Genomic DNA, 15,784 nt, shown 5'->3' with positions numbered 1-15,784 from the left:
GGCGGATGAGCTTAGAGCTTGGAGAAATACAATGTGGTGGCCATTACAGAGACTTGGATGGCTCAGGGACAGGAATGGTTAATTCAAGTGCTGGGTTTCAGATGTTTCAGAAAGGACAGGGAGGGAGGCAAGAGGTGGGGGAGTGGCACTGTTGATCATAGTGTCACGGCTGCAGAAAAGGTGGACGTCATTGAGGGATTATCTATGGAGTCTCTGTGGGTGGAGGTTAGGAACAGGAAGGGGTCGATAACTTTACTGGTTTTTTTTATATAGGCTGCTCAATAGTAACAGGGGTATCGAGGAGCAGAAAGGGGTACAGATCCTGGAAAGGTGTGATGATAATAACAGTTGTTGTGATGGGAGATTTTAATTTCCCAAATATTGATTGGCATCTCCATACAGCAAGGGGTTTAGATGGGGTGGAGTTTAAGTGTGTTCAGCAAGGATTCTTGACACAATATGTCGATAGGCCTTCAGAGGAGAGGCTGTGCTTGATTTCATATTGGGTAATGAACCTGGTCAGGTTTCAGACCTCTCAGAGGAGAGCATTTTGGAGATAGTGATCATAATTCTATCTCCTTTACAATAGCATTGGAGAGAGATAGGAACAGACAGACTAGAAAGGAGTTTAGTTGGAGTAAGGGGAATTGAGGCTCTCAGGCAGGTAATTGGAAACTTCAATGGGGAACAGATGTTCTCAGGGAAAAGTACAGAAGAAATGTGGCAAATAATCAGGGGGTATTTGCGTGGAATCTGCATAGGCATGAGCCAATGAGACAGGGGAGTTACGAGAAGATACAGGAACCGTGGTGTAAAAAGGCTGTACTAAATCTTTTCAAAAGAAAAGCTTCCAGAAAGGTTCAGAGGGCTAGGTAATGTTAGAGATCTGGATGAGTATAAGGCTAACAAGAAGGAGCAAGAAGTAAATTAGAGCCAGAAGGGGACATGAGAAGGCCTTGGTGGGCAGGATTAAGGAAAACCCCAAGGTGTTCTACAAGTATGTGAAGAGCAAGAGGATAAGACACAAAAGAATAGGACCTATCAAGTGTAACAGTGGGAAAGTGTGTATGAATCCGGAAGAAATAGCAGAGGTACTTAATGAATACTTTACATCATTATTCACTACGGAAAAAGATCTGTGTGATTGTAGTGAGGAGTTGCAGCAGGCTGAAAAGCTTCAGCATGTAAATATTAGGAAAGAGGAGGTGCTGGAACTTTTGGAAAGCATCAAGTTGGATAAGGCGCCGGGACCAGATGAGATCTACCCCAGGCTGTTGTGGAAGGTGAGGGAGGAGATTACGAAGCCTCTGACGATGATCTTTGCATCATCGACGGAGACAGGAGAGGTTCCAGAAGATTGGAGGGTTGCGGATGTTGTTCCCTTATTCAAGAAACGGAGTAGAGATAGCCCAGGATATTATAGACCAGTGAGTCTTACCTCAGTGGTTGGTAAGCTGATGGAGAAGATCCTGAGAGGCAGGATTTATGAACATTTGGAGAGGTATAATATGATTAGGAATAATCAGCATAGCTTTGTCAAGGGCAGGTCCTGTCTTACGAGCCTGATTGAATTTTTTGAGGATGTGACTAAACACATTGATGAAGGGAGGAAGAATAAGGTATCTTTATTACTCACATGTACATCAAAACACAGTGAAATATATCTTTTGTGTAGAGTGTTCTGGGGCAGCCCGCAAGTGTCGCCATGCTTTTGGCACCAACATAGCATGCCCACAACTTCCTAACACATGTCTTTGGAGTGTGGGAGGAAACCCATGCAGACATGGTGAGAACATATGAACTCCAGTAGATGTAGTGTATATGGATTTCAGCAAGGCGTTTGATAAGGTACCCCATGCAAGGCTTATTGAGAAAGTAAGGAGGCATGGAATCCAAGGGGACATTGCTTTGTGGATCCAGAACTGGCTGGCCCACAGAAGGCAAAGAGTGGTTGTTGAAGGGTCGTATTCTGAGTGGAGGTCGGTGACCAGTGGTGTACCTCAGGGATTTGTACTGGGACCCTTACTCTTTGTGATTTTTATAAACAATCTGGATGAGGAAGTGGAGGGATGGGTTAGTAAGTTTGCAGATGACACAAAGGTTGAATGTGTAGTGGTTAGTAATAGAGGGCTGTCAGAGGTTACAGCGGGACAGAAATAGGATGCAAAGTTGGGCTGAAGTGGCAGATGCAGTTCAACCCAGATAAGTGTAAAGTGGTTCATTTTGGTAGGTCAAATATGATGACAGAGTATAGTATTCATGGTAGGACTCTTGGCAGTGTGGAGGATCAGAGGGATCTTGGGGTCTGAGTCCATAGGACGCTCAAAGCAGCTGCACAGGTTGACTCCGGTTAAGAAGGCATGTGGTGTATTGTCCTTCATCAATCGTGGAATTGAACTTAAGAGCCGAGAGGTAATATTGCAGCTATAATAGGACCCTGGTCAGGCCCCACTTGGAGTACTGTGCTCAGTTCTAGTCACCTCACTACAGGAAGGATGTGGAAGCCATAGAAAGGGTGCAGAGGAGATTTACAAGGATGCTGCCAGGATTGGGGAGTGTGCCTTATGAAAAAATGGTTCAGTGAACTCAGCCATTTCTCCTTGGAGCAATGGAGGATGAGGGGGACCTGATAGAGGTGGAAAAAGATAACAGGCATTGATCGTGTGGATAGTCAGAGGCTTTTCGCCAGGGCTGAAATGGTTGCCACAAGAGGACATAGGTTTAAGGTGCTGGGGAGTAGATCTAGAGGAGACGTCAGGGGTAAGTTTTATTTTTTCAGTGGTGAGTGCATGGAATGGGCTGCCGGCAACGGTGGTGGAGGCGGATACAATACGGTCTTTAAAGAGACTTTTGGATAGGTACATGGAGCTGACAAAAATAGAGGGCTTTGGGTAAGCCAAGTAACTTCTAAGATAGGGACATGTTTGGCACAGCTTTGTGGGCTGAAGGGCCTGAATTGTGCTGTAGGTTTTCTATGTTCTATTACTGTGGTTCCCATTCCCCTGCCTGCAAGAATATTAGTCCCCCTCCTGTTCAGGTGTAACCTGCCCCTTTTGTACAGGTCATATCTTCCCCAGAAGATATCCCAATCATCAATAAATCTGAAACCCTGCCTCCTGCTTCAATTTATCAGCCACTCATTCATCTGCCAAATCCTGCTATTCTTACCCTCACTGGCATGTGGCACAGGCAGCAATCCAGAGATTATTACCCTTGGTCCTGCTTTTCAGTTTCCTACTTAACTCTCTATATTCCCTATATTTGATAAGGTTCCTCATGGAAGACTTATTCAGAAAGTCAGGAGGCATGGTATCCATGGGAACTTGGCTGTGTGGATTCAGAATTGGCTCACCCATAGAAGACAGGGTGGTGGTAGATGGAGTGTATAATGTCTGGAGGTCAGTGACCAGTGGTGTTCCGCAGGGATCAGTTCTGGACCTCTGCTCTTTGTGATTTTTTTAATATAAATGACTTGGATGAAGATGTGGAAGGGTGGGTTAGTAAGTTTGCTGATGATACAAAGGTTGGTGGTGTTGTGGATAGTGTAGAAGGTTGCTGTAGATTACAACAGGATATTAGAACCATAGAACACTACAACACAGAAAACAGGCCGTTCGGCCCTTCTAGACTGCCAAAACTTTATTCCGCTTGTCCCATTTACCTGCACTCAGTCCATAACCCACCAGACTTCTCCCATCCATGTATCTATCCAATTTATTCATAAAACTTAAGAGTGAGCCTGCATTTACCACATCAGATGGCAGCTCGTTCCACACTCCCACCACTCTCTGAGTGAAGTTCCCCCTAAATCTTTCCCCTTTCACCCTAAAGCCATGTCCTCTTGTACTTATCTATCCTAATCTAGGTGGAAAGAGCCTACTCGCATTTACTGTCTATACCCTTCATAATTTTGTAAACCTCTATGAAATCTCACCTCATTCTTCTTCTCTCCAAGGAATAAAGTCCTAACCTGTTCAACCTTTCCCTGTAGCTCAACTCCTGAAGACCTGGCAACAATCTAGTAAATCTCCTCTGCACTCTTTCAATCTTACTGACATCCTTCCTGTAGTTAGGTGACCAGAACTGCACACGATACTCCAAATTTGGCCTCACCAATGTCTTATACAACCTCACCATAACATCCCAACTCCTATACTCAATACTTTGATTTATAAATGCCAGGATGCCAAAAGCCTTCTTTACAACCCTGTCTACCTGCGACGCCACTTTCAGGGAATTATGTATCTGAACTCCCAGATCCCTTTGTTCCTCCGCACTCCTTGCTGCCCAACCATGTGCTGTGTATGTCCTACCTTGATTTGTCCTTCCAAAATGCAACACCTCACATTTGTCTGCATTAAATTCCATCTGCCATTTTCTGGCCCATTCTTCCAGTTGGTTCAGATCCCTCTGCAAGCTTTGAAAGCCTTCCTCACTGTCCACTACACCTCCAATCTTAGTATCATCAGCAAACTTGCTGATCCAATTTACCACATTATCATCTAGATCATTGATATAGACAACAACAATGGACCCAGCACAGATCCCTGAGGTACACCATTAGTCACAGGCCTCCAGTCTGAGAAACAATCATCCACTACCACTCTGTCTTCTCCCATACAGCCAATTTCAAATCCAGTTTACAACCTCTAAGGATACCTAGTGTCTGAACCTTCTGAACTAACCTCCCATGTGGGACCTTGTCAAAGGCCTTACTAAAGTCCACGTAGACAACATCCATAGCCTTTCCTTCATCTACTTTCTTGGTAAACTCCTTGGAAAAGATTCATTAAACACTATCTACCACAAACAAAGCCATGCTGACTATCCTTAATCAACTCTTGGCTGTCCAAATACTTGTATACCTGATCTCTCAGAACACCTTCCAATAACTTGCCCACTACTGATGTCAGGATCACTGGCCTGTAATTACCTGGTTTATTTTTAGAGCCTTTTAACCAATGGAACAACATGAGCTACCCTCCAGTCCTCCAGCACCGCACCTATAAGGCTAAGGACATTTTAAATATCTGCCAGGGCCCCCGCTATTTCTACACTAGTCTCTCTCAAGTTCCGAGGAAATATCTTATCAGGCCCGGGGGATTTATCTACCTTTATTCACTGTAAGGCAGCAAGCACCTCCTCCTCTTTAATCTCTATGTTCCATGACACTACTGCTTGTTTCCCTTCCTTCCATATACACTACGCCAGTTTCCTGAGTAAATACTGACGCAAAAAAAAAACGTTTAAAATCTCCCCCATCTCCTGAGGCTTCACACATAGATGATCACTCTGATCTTCTAGGGGACCAATTTAGTCCCTTATTATCCTTTTAATATACCATAGAGCAATACAGGCCCGTCGGCCCATAGTGTCATGCTGACCTTCAAACCACACCTAAGACTATCTAACCCCTTCCTCCCACATATCCCTCTATTTTAAATTCCTCCATATGCTTATCTAACAATCTCTTGAACTTGACCAACATATCAGCCTCCACCACCACCTCAGGCAGCGCATTCCATGCACCAACCACTCTCTGGGTGAAAAACCTCCCTCTATCTCCCTTGAACACCACCACCCCCCCACCATTACCTTAAAGCCACATCCTCTTGTATTGAGCATTGGTGCCCTGGGAAAGAGGCGATGGCTGTCCATGCAATCTATTCCTCTTAATATTTTGTATACCTCCATGTCACCCCTCATCCTCCTCCTTTCCAATCAGTAAAACCCTTGCTCCTTTAGTCTCTCCTTGTAATCCATACTCTTATCCAGGCAGCATCCTGGTAAATCTCCTCTGCACACTTTCCAACACCTCCATATCCTGCCTATAATGAGCAAACCAGAATTCGAAACAGTACTCCAAGTGTGGTCTAACCAGAGTTTTGTAAAGCTGCATCATTACTTCGCGGCTCTCAAACTCGATCCCATGACTTATGAAAGCAAATATCCCATAAGCTTAACTACCCTATCCACCTGTGAGGCAACTTTCAGCGATCTGTGGATAAGAAGCCCCAGATCCCTCTGCTCCTCTACCCTGCCCAGAATCCTGCCATTAACCTTGTACCCTGCCTTGAGTTTGTCCTTCCAAAGTGTACCACATCACACCTCTCTGGATTGAACTCCATCTGCCACTTCTCAGCCCAGCTCTGCATCCTATCAATATCCATCTGTAAGCATCGACAGCCCTCCACACTATCCACAACACCACCAACCTTTGTGTCATCTGCAAACTTCCTAACCCAGCCTTCCACCCCCTCATCCAAGTCATTAATAAATATCATGAAAAGTAGAGGTTCCAGAACCAATCCCTGTGGGACACCACTAGTCACAGCCCTCCAATCCAAATGCACTCCCTCTACCACAACCCCCTGCTTTCTACAGGCAAGCCAATTCTGAATTCACACAGCCAAGCCACCCTGGATCCCTTGCCCTCTGACCTTCTGAAGAAGCCTACCATGTGGAACCTTGTCAAACACCTTACTAAAATCTACGTAGACCACATCTACTACACTACATCATCAATCTACCTGGTCACCTCCTCGAAGAACCCTATCAGGCTTGTGAGGCAAGATCTTCCCTTCACAAAGCCATGCTGGCTATCCCTAATCAGTCCACGATTCTCTAAATGCTCATAGCAAGGATTCTAAGAGAGAGGATCCAACACCTTGCCCACCACAGATGTAAGGCTCACTGGTCTGTGATTCCCTGGACTATCCTTACTACCTTTTTTGAATAAGGGGACAACATTTGCCACCGTCCAATCCTCCGGTACCATTCCTGTGGACAACGAGGACTCAAAGATCCTAGCCGACGGTTCAGCAATCTCCTCCCCCACCTCACGAAGCTGCCTGGGGTATATTCCTTCAAGCCCCGGGGACTTATCTGTCCTAATATTTTCTAACAGCTCCAAGACATCCTCTCTTGATATCTGCATGGTCTAGAACATTACCCTTACCAACACTGTCCTCAGCATCAAGGCCCCTCTCCTTGGTGAATACTGAAGAGAAGTATTCATTGAGGACCTCACCCACTTCAACACCTTCCAGGCACAACAGACCTACCTTTACTCAAGTCATACTTCACGTATGAGAAGAAAGCCTTGGGATTCTCCTTAACCCTACTTACCAAAGCCTTTTCATGTCCCCTTCTTGCTCTCCTCAGCCCCTTCTTAAGCTCCTTCCTTGCTACTCTATATTCCTCACGAGCCCTGTCTGATCCTTGCTGCTTACACCTTATGTATGCTGCCTTCTTCCTAACTAGTTGTTCCACCTCTCTTGTCACCCATGGTTCCTTCACCCTGCCATTCCTTCTCTGCCTCACTGGACAAATTTATCCCTAACATCCTGCAAGAGATCCCTGAACATCAACCACATCTCCATAGTACATTTCCCTTCAAAAATATCATCCCAATTTACACTCAAGTTCTAGCCTCATAGTTCGCCTTTCCCCAATTAAATATCTTCCCGTCCTCTTTGCTCCTATCCCTGTCCATTGACAATTCTAAAGGTTATGGAGCAATGGTTACTGTCCCCCCAAATGCTCACCCACCGATAGATCTGTCACCTGACCCGGTTGATTACCTAAAACTAGATCTAATATGGCATTCCTTCTAGTCGGCCTGTCAACATACTGTGACAGGAATCTGTCCTGGACACACTTAAACTCTGCCCCGTCTAAACCTTTCACACTAAGCAGATGCCAATCGATATTTGGGAAGTTGAAGTCTCCCATGATAACAACCCTGTTATTTTTGCGTCTTTCCAAAATCTGCCTCCCAATCTGCTCCTCAGTATCCGTGCTGCTACGGGGGGTGGGGGGCCTATAGAATACTCGCAGTAGAGTAACTGCTCCTAACTCCACCAATATTGACTCTAGAGAGGATCCTTCTACATTATCCACCCTTTCTGTAGCTGTAACAGTGTCCCTGACCTGTATCGCCACCACTCCTCCTCTTCTCCCCCCCCCCCCCCCCCCCCCCTCCACCATCCCTTTTAAAACACTGGAAACCAGGAATATTCAATATCCATTCCTGCCCCGGTGTCAGCCATGTCTCTGTAATAGCCACGTCTCTGTAATAGCCACAATATCGTAGTCCCATGTACTTATCCAAGCTCTCAGTTCATCTCCCTTATTCCTGATGCTTCTTGCATTTAAGTAAATGCACCTTAGCCCATCCACCTTTCTACTTTTATAGCCTGTGCTCTGCTTCTCCTTCCTCAAAGCCCCTCTACTTGCAGAAACCCTTCAGGTTTACCTTCACATTATCTACCAGAGCAACCTCATGTCTTCCCTTTGCCTTCCTGATTTCCTCCTTTAGTATTTTCTTACATTTTCTATACTCTTCAAGTACCTCATTTGTTCCTAGTTACCTATACCTGCTATATACCTCTCTTTTTCTTAACCAGATCCCCAATATCCCTTGAAAACCAAGGTTCCCTATGCTTGTTAACTTTGCCTTTAATCCTGGCAGGAACATGCAAACTCTGCACTCTCAAAATTTCATCTTTGAAGGCCTTCCACTTACTGAGCACATCCTTGCCAGAAAACAACTTATCCCAATCCACTCTTCCTAGATACTTTCTCATTTCCACAAAATTGGCCTTTCTCCAATTTAGAACCTCAACTCAAGGACCAGACCTATCCTTATCCATAATTAACTTGAAACTAATGACATTATGGTCACTGGACCCAAAGTGTTCACCCACACATACTTCTGTCACCTGACCTGTCTGGTTTCCTAATAGGAGATTAAGTATTGCATGCTCTCTCGTTGTTACCTCGAAATATGGATTTAGAAAACTTTCCTGAACACATTTGACAAACTCCAAGCCATCCAGCCCTTTCAGTGTGGGAGTCCCAGTGCAAGGCTTATTGAGAAAGTAAGGATGCATGGGATCCAAGGGGACATTGCAGTGTGGATCCAGAACTGGCTGGCCCACAGAAGGCAAAGAGTGGTTGTTGAAGGGTCATATTCTGCGTGGAGGTCAGTGACCAGTGGTGTACCTCAGGGATCTGTACTGGGACCCTTGCTGTTTGTGATTTTTATGAATGACCTGGATGAGGAAGTGAAGGGGTGGGTTAGTAAGTTTGTGGATGACACAAAGGTTGGGGGTGTTGTGGATAGTTTGGAGGGCTGTCAGTGGTTACAGAGGGACATAGATAGGATGCAAAGTTGGGCTGAGAAGTGGCAGATGCAGTTCAACCCAGATAAGTGTGAAGTGGTTCATTTTGGTAGGTCAAATATGATGGCAGAATACAGTCTTAATGGTAGAACTCTTGGCAGTGTGAAGGATCAGATGGATCTTGGGGTCTGAGTCCATAGGACACTCAAAGCGGCTGCGCAGGTTGACTCTGTGGTTAAGAAGGCATATGGTGTATTGTCCTTCATCAGTCATGGAATTGAATTTAGGAGCCTAGAGATATTGTTGCAGCTATATAGGTCCCTGGTCAGACCCCACTTGGAGTATTGTGCTCAGTTCTGGTCATCTCACTACAGGAAGGAATGTGGAAGCCATAGAAAGGGTGCAGAGGAGATTTACAAGGATGCTGCCTGGAATGTGGAGCATGCCTCATGAAAGCAGGTTGAGGGAACTCAGCCTTTTCTCCTCGGAGTGACAGAGGATGAGAGAGGACCTGAGAGGTATTGATCGGGTAGATAGTCAGAGGCTTTTCCCCAGGGCTGAAATGGTGGCCACAAGAGGACATAGGTTTAAGGTGCTGGGGAGTAGGTATAAAGGAGATGTCAGGGGTAAGTTTTTTTTACTCAGAGTGGTGAGTGTGTGGAATGGGCTGCCGGCAACGGTGGTGGAGGCAGATACAATAGGGTTTTTTAAGAGACTGTTGGATAGGTTCATGGAGATGAGAAAAAGAGGGCTATGGGTAAGCCTAGTAATTTCTAGGGTAGGGACATGTTCGGCACAGCTTTGTGGGCTGAAGGGCTTGAATTGTGCTGTGGTTTTTCTATGTTTCTAATATGTGGTAAGTTAAAATCCCCTACTATTACAACTTTGTTTCTTACGTCGGTCTGCTATCTCCCTACAGATTTGCTCCTCCAATTCTCTGACTATTGGGCAGTCTATAATACAACCCTCTTTGTGTGGTCACACCTTTCCTGTTCCTCAGCTCCATTCATATATGGCCTCTATCAACAAGCCCTCCAGGCTGTCCTGTCTACGCACAGCTGTGATATTTTCCCTGACTAGTAATGCCACTCCTCCCCCTTTCATCTCTCCCCCTCTATCACATCTGAAACAACGGAACCCCGGAACATTAAGCTGCCAGTCCTGCCCCTCCTGCATCCAAGTCCACTCCACACCCTAAGCTCATCTGCCTTACCTACAATACTCCTTGCATTGAAATAGATGCACCTGAGAACATTTCTATCACGTTCAAACCTTTGATTTCTGTCTTTACCTGCAGTCCTCGCATGACCTTTTCCCTCCTCCACCTCACTATCTGCTCTAACACTCTGCTTCCCCTTCCCCTGTAAATCTAGTTTAAACCCCTCAGAGCAGCACTAGCAAACCTACCAGCAAGAATGTTAGTCCTCCTCCAGTTCAGGTGCAAACCATCCTGTCAGAACAGGTCCCACCTTCCCTGGATCAAAGCCCAATCGTCCAGAAACATGAAGCCCTCCCTCCTGCACTATCTCCTTAGCCACATATTTAGCTGCATGATCCTATTTCTAGCCTCACTAGCTCATGGCACGGGTAGCAATCCTGAGATTGCAACCTTGGAGGTCCTGTCCTTCAACTTTGCACCTAACTCTCTATACTCTTTGCAGGACCTCCTCCTTCCTATCCACATCATTGGTCCCTACGTGGACCACGACATCTGGCTGGTCACCCTCCCTCCTGAGAATATCAATAACTTGATCTGAGATATTGCAGACCCTGGCACCAGGGAGGCAACAGACCATCCAGGATTCTCGATCTCTCCCACAGAACCTCCTATCTGTCCTCCTAACTATTGAATCACCTATCACTACTGCTCTCCTCTTTGCCCTCTCTCTTCTGAGCTGAGGGTCCAGTCTCAGTGCCAGAGACTCGACCACTACAACTTGTCCCTGGTAGGTCGTCCCCACCAGCAGTATCCAAAATGGTATACTTATTGTTGATGAGAACAGCCCTTCCCTCTCTTGACATTCACCCAGCTACCTGCCTCATGACTTTTAGGGGTGACTATCTCCCTGAAACTCCTGTCTATGTCTGCCTCTCAGATGATCTGGAGTTCATCCAGCTCCCTAACTCAGTTTGTCAGGAGCTGCAGCTGGATGCACCTTTTACAGGTGTAGTCATCAGGGACAAGTGTGCCATCCCTGACTTCCCACATACTGCATACAGAGCACATGACTGCCCTAACTGCTGCCTTCATTACCTACTCCTATGTTAATTAACTTAATTAAAGGAACTTACCCAGCCTTACCTCCCTGGGAGCAAGCTCATCCTCAGCCTCTGCTCGCCAAAGCCTACCCTGAGCCACTCACACACTGGCCACTCCTCACTGACTGCTTCTCTTCAGTTACCCCTCCTTATATTTGTCCCTGCCAATTATCTCAAGTACTCACTCCCTCTAATCAACCCTCCACATTAAGCTTTTTAAATACACTCACCGTACCTGAAAGGGACCTGCTGCTCCAATGGCTCCCAGGCTGATTCTGATAGAATGATATTGATAGAATGCAGAGCTGGGCTGAGAAGTGGCAGATGGAGTTCAACCTGGAGAAGTGTGAAGAGATACACTTTGGGAAATCAAATTCGAAGGCAGAATACAAGGTTCATGGCAGGACTCTTTTAGCAGTGTGGAGGAACAGAGGGATCTTGGGATCCACATCCATTGATCGCTCAAGGTTGCCACGCAGGTCGATAGGGTTGTTCAAAAGGCAAATGGTGTGTTGGCCTTCATTAGTCGGGGTATTGAGTTCAAGAGCCGCAAAGTGATGTTGCAGCTCAACAGATCTCTGGTGAGACCACAGTTGGAGTATTGCATTCAGTTCTGGTTGCCTCCTTATTGAAAGGATGTGGAAGCTTTAGAAAGGGTGCAGAGATTTACCAGGATGTTTCCTGGATTGGAGAGCATGTCTTGAGCATAGGTTGAATGAGCTAGGGCTGTTCTCTTTGGAGAGGAGGAGGATGAGAGGTGACTTGATAGAGGTGTACAAGATGATAAGAGGCATAGATTGAGTGGACAGTTGGAGACTTTTTCCCAGGGTGACAATGGCTAACATGAGGGGACATAATTTTAAGGTGATTGGAGGAAGGTATAAGGGGGATGTCAGGAGTAGTTTTTTTTTATACACAGTGGTGGGTGCGTGGAGTACATTGCCTGCAGAAGTTGTGGGGGCAGATACCTTATGGACACTTAAGAGACTCTTAAATTAGACATATGAATGATAGAATAATAGGGGGTGATGTGGGAGGGAAGGGTTAGATAGATCTTAGAGCAGGATAAAATGCCAGCACAACATTGTGGGCTGAAGGGCGTGTACTGTGTACTGTAGTGTTCTATGTTTTATCTATTTAAGAGGTTTGGATAGGTACATGGATGGGAGGGGTTTGGAGGGATATGATCCAGGTGCAGGTCGATGGAACTTGGCAGATGACCCAGTCGGCATGGACTGGATGGGCCAAAGGACCTGTTTCTTTACTGTAGTACTCTTATAATTCTAATTGATTGTGAACTTTAGGAAGTGAAAGTTGGGAGAACACACACCAGTCCTTATTGAGGGGTCAATGGTGGAAATGGCAAGCAGCTTCAAGTTCCTGGGTATCAACATCGGAGGATCTATGCTAGGCCCAATACATTGATGCAATCATGAAGGCACACAAATGGCTCTACTTCATTTGGGGCTTGAGGAGATTTGGTACGTCACCAAAGACTCCTGCAAATTTCTATAGGTGTATGGTGGAGACCATTCTGACTGATTACTATAACCATCTGGTATGGAGGCGCCAATGTGCCGGATCGAAAGAGGGTTGTCGACTCAGCCAGCTCCGTCACTGGCGCATTTCTCCCCACCAGAGGACATCTTCAAGGGGTGGTGCCTTAATAAGGAAGCATCCATCACTAAGGACTGTCACCATCCAGGACATGCCCTCTTCTCATTACTACCATCAGGGAGGAGGTACAGGAGCCCAAAAACCCAAAATCAATGATTCAGAAATAACTTCTTCCCCTCTGAATGGTCCATGAACACCACCTTGTTATTCCTTTTTCTTGCACTATTTATTTTTGTAATTTATAGTAATTTTATGTCTTTGCACTGTACTGATGCCACAAAACAACAAATTTCATGACATACAAGCCAGTGATAATAAACCTGACTCTGAAGTAGTTGAGATTGGTACCAAAATGACATTTAAAAGGCATTTGGATAAGTACATGGATAAGAAAGGTTTAGAGGGATATGAGCCAAATGCAGGTGGGAATCTTGGTCGGCAAGGACAAGTTGGGCTGAAGGGCCTGTTTCTGTGCTGTATTACTCCACTATTCTAACTCTGTGGACTAGCCAAAGTTTTATACAACTACAACATGACTTTCCAGTGTTTAGCCTTAATGCCCTGACCAATGAAAGCAAGCATGCCAGATGCCTTCTTTACTACCTGATCTATTTGTGTTGACACTTTCAGGGAGCTGTGGACTTGGACGCCAAGATCCCTCTGTACATCAGTGCTCCTCAGGGTACTGCCATTAACTGCATTTGACCTCCCAAAGTGCAACCCCTCACATTTGTGCAGATTAATCTCCCTCTGCCATTTCTCTGCCCACATTTCCAACTGGTCTGCATCCTGCTGAATCCTCCAACAACCTTCCTCACTGTCCACATCTCCACCAATTTTTGTGCCGTCTGTAAACTCAGCCCATCTACATTTTCCTCCAAATCGCTCATAAGTGATCAGAACTACATGAAGATGCTTTTTGTAAATTTTTTTATAACCAAAGTGGAATCTACAGCACAGTAATTACAGCCCACCTTGTTCATCTATGCTAGTCCTGACCCAGGTTTCAACCCGAAACGTCAATTTCCTTCCCTCCCCTCCATAGATGCTGCTCGACCCGCTGACTTCTGCAGCAGATTGTGTGTTGCTCCAGATTCCAGCGTCCTGAGTCCACATCTGCCCGCAGTAGGCCCAGGATGGGATGCCCTCAATCACTGCATTCCGTCTACACACTTCAGTCTGTTCACGTCTCCTGAAACCTGCAGCTTTTCTCCTCCACAGACGTTTGTGACTTTACCACCTGTGGTTCACCGAACGGAGGGACTTCTGCTGAAGGGGACACTCCCTCGGCTCCGCCGTCCCCTCCACCCCACCCCACCCCACCCAACCCCACCCACCCCACAACTCCACCCCACCCCCGGACGCTCCCTCGGCGCCGCCCCTGAATGTCTGGACGGGGCGTGTGTGCACATTTATGTAATGGGAGTTGGACTGAGGATCGGACGAGCGGTCCGGTCCCCTCCTCTGCTGCCCGGTTACCTGCAGGCTCAGGGCCATCTGGCGAATGTACAACAGGTTGAGATCCTCCATGATCCGGACGGTCTCGTCCATTCCCGCCGCTCACTCCTCGCCCCCGACTGTGCGAGACATCGCCGCGGCCGCTCCCCGCTGTGGACGCCCGATCGGCGCTGGGAGGGTCGGATCTGTGGTATCAGCCTCGCCCGGCCCCGCTCAGCCCCAGCCCCAGCCCCAGCCCCACACACGCATTCATTCGCTGCCAGCTGCACATTCCTCGCCCACAGGAAGCGGCTGTGTGAATGCAGTCTCTCACACGGCGCTGCAGACACAGTAGCGCCTTTCACTGCGGCAAGTACTGGAGCAGCTGTGAGCCAGACCCAGGACCCCGCGCAAGGCGGGGAACGATCTTAATGCAGCTAATTCGCAGTTCTGGTGAAAGATCTTCGGCACGGCCCGTTAACCCTTCCCGTACACTCCAACATTTGCTGGTGTTTGGTAGCACGGAAGCAGGCCCTTCGGCCCAAATCATGCTAATCCATTTGCATGCATTTGGCCCATATCCCTCTCAACCTTTCCCATCCGTTACCTGTCCAAATGCCTTTTAACCGCTGTGATTGTATCTGTCTCTACCACTCCTATCTGAGAAACTTACCACTCGGATCTCCTCCACATCTTTTCCCTCTCCACTTAAACCTACGTCCTTTTGTTGTAGACTCCCCGACCCTTGGAAAAAAACTGTGACTATTCTATCCTATCTCCGCAAGCCTGGCCAGTCCAGTGTCTTCTTGTAACAACAGCCCTCCATTCCAGTGCAGAATCTCTTCTGCACTTTCCCTAGCACTCCCACATCCTTCCTGTACTGTGGTGACCAGAACAGCGCACAACATTCCAAGTGTGGCCTCACCAGTGTCTTGCACAGCTGTAACATGATGTCCCAACTCTTATACTCAGTACCACTGCCTACAAAGGCAAGCAAGCAAAATGCCTTCTTTCACTAGTCCATCCGCCCTTATTGCCATTTTTGGGACCTGTGGACTAGCGCCCCAAAGTTCCTCTGTACATCAACACTTCGAAGCTCCCTGTCAATTACTGTATATGTCTGGCTATAGATGACCTCACACTTGTCTGGATTAAATCCCATCTGCCACTGCTCCGCCCAACTTTCCAGCCAATTTCCGTGCCTCTGTATCCAAAGGCAACCATCTCCACTATCTACAACTCCACCAATCATCAGCAAACATCAGACCATAGACCTTTGGCTTTGTGGGCCGAAGGGCCTGAATTGTGCTGTAGTTTTTCTATGTTCTATAAACATTCTCATTTTC

The 15,784-nt window shown here is 46.7% G+C and overlaps 1 protein-coding gene across 1 annotated transcript in view; it reads right to left on the bottom strand.

The window, feature by feature from the left end:
• LOC127586603 (rhotekin-like) overlaps window positions 1-14,803 on the bottom strand; it is a 138,012-nt gene extending 123,209 nt beyond the window's left edge. The window contains exon 1 of the mRNA XM_052044702.1: window positions 14,481-14,803. Coding sequence (XP_051900662.1) covers window positions 14,481-14,552 — 72 coding nt within the window. The 5' untranslated portion in view covers window positions 14,553-14,803. The remainder of the gene's footprint in view (window positions 1-14,480) is intronic.
• Between the last annotated feature and the right edge of the window lie 981 nt (window positions 14,804-15,784).

Source organism: Pristis pectinata, chromosome 2, assembly GCF_009764475.1.
Source record: "Pristis pectinata isolate sPriPec2 chromosome 2, sPriPec2.1.pri, whole genome shotgun sequence".
Lineage (NCBI taxonomy): Eukaryota > Metazoa > Chordata > Chondrichthyes > Rhinopristiformes > Pristidae > Pristis > Pristis pectinata.
Note: the sequence above shows the minus strand (reverse complement) of the source record. Positions and strands in the feature narration are given on the sequence as shown.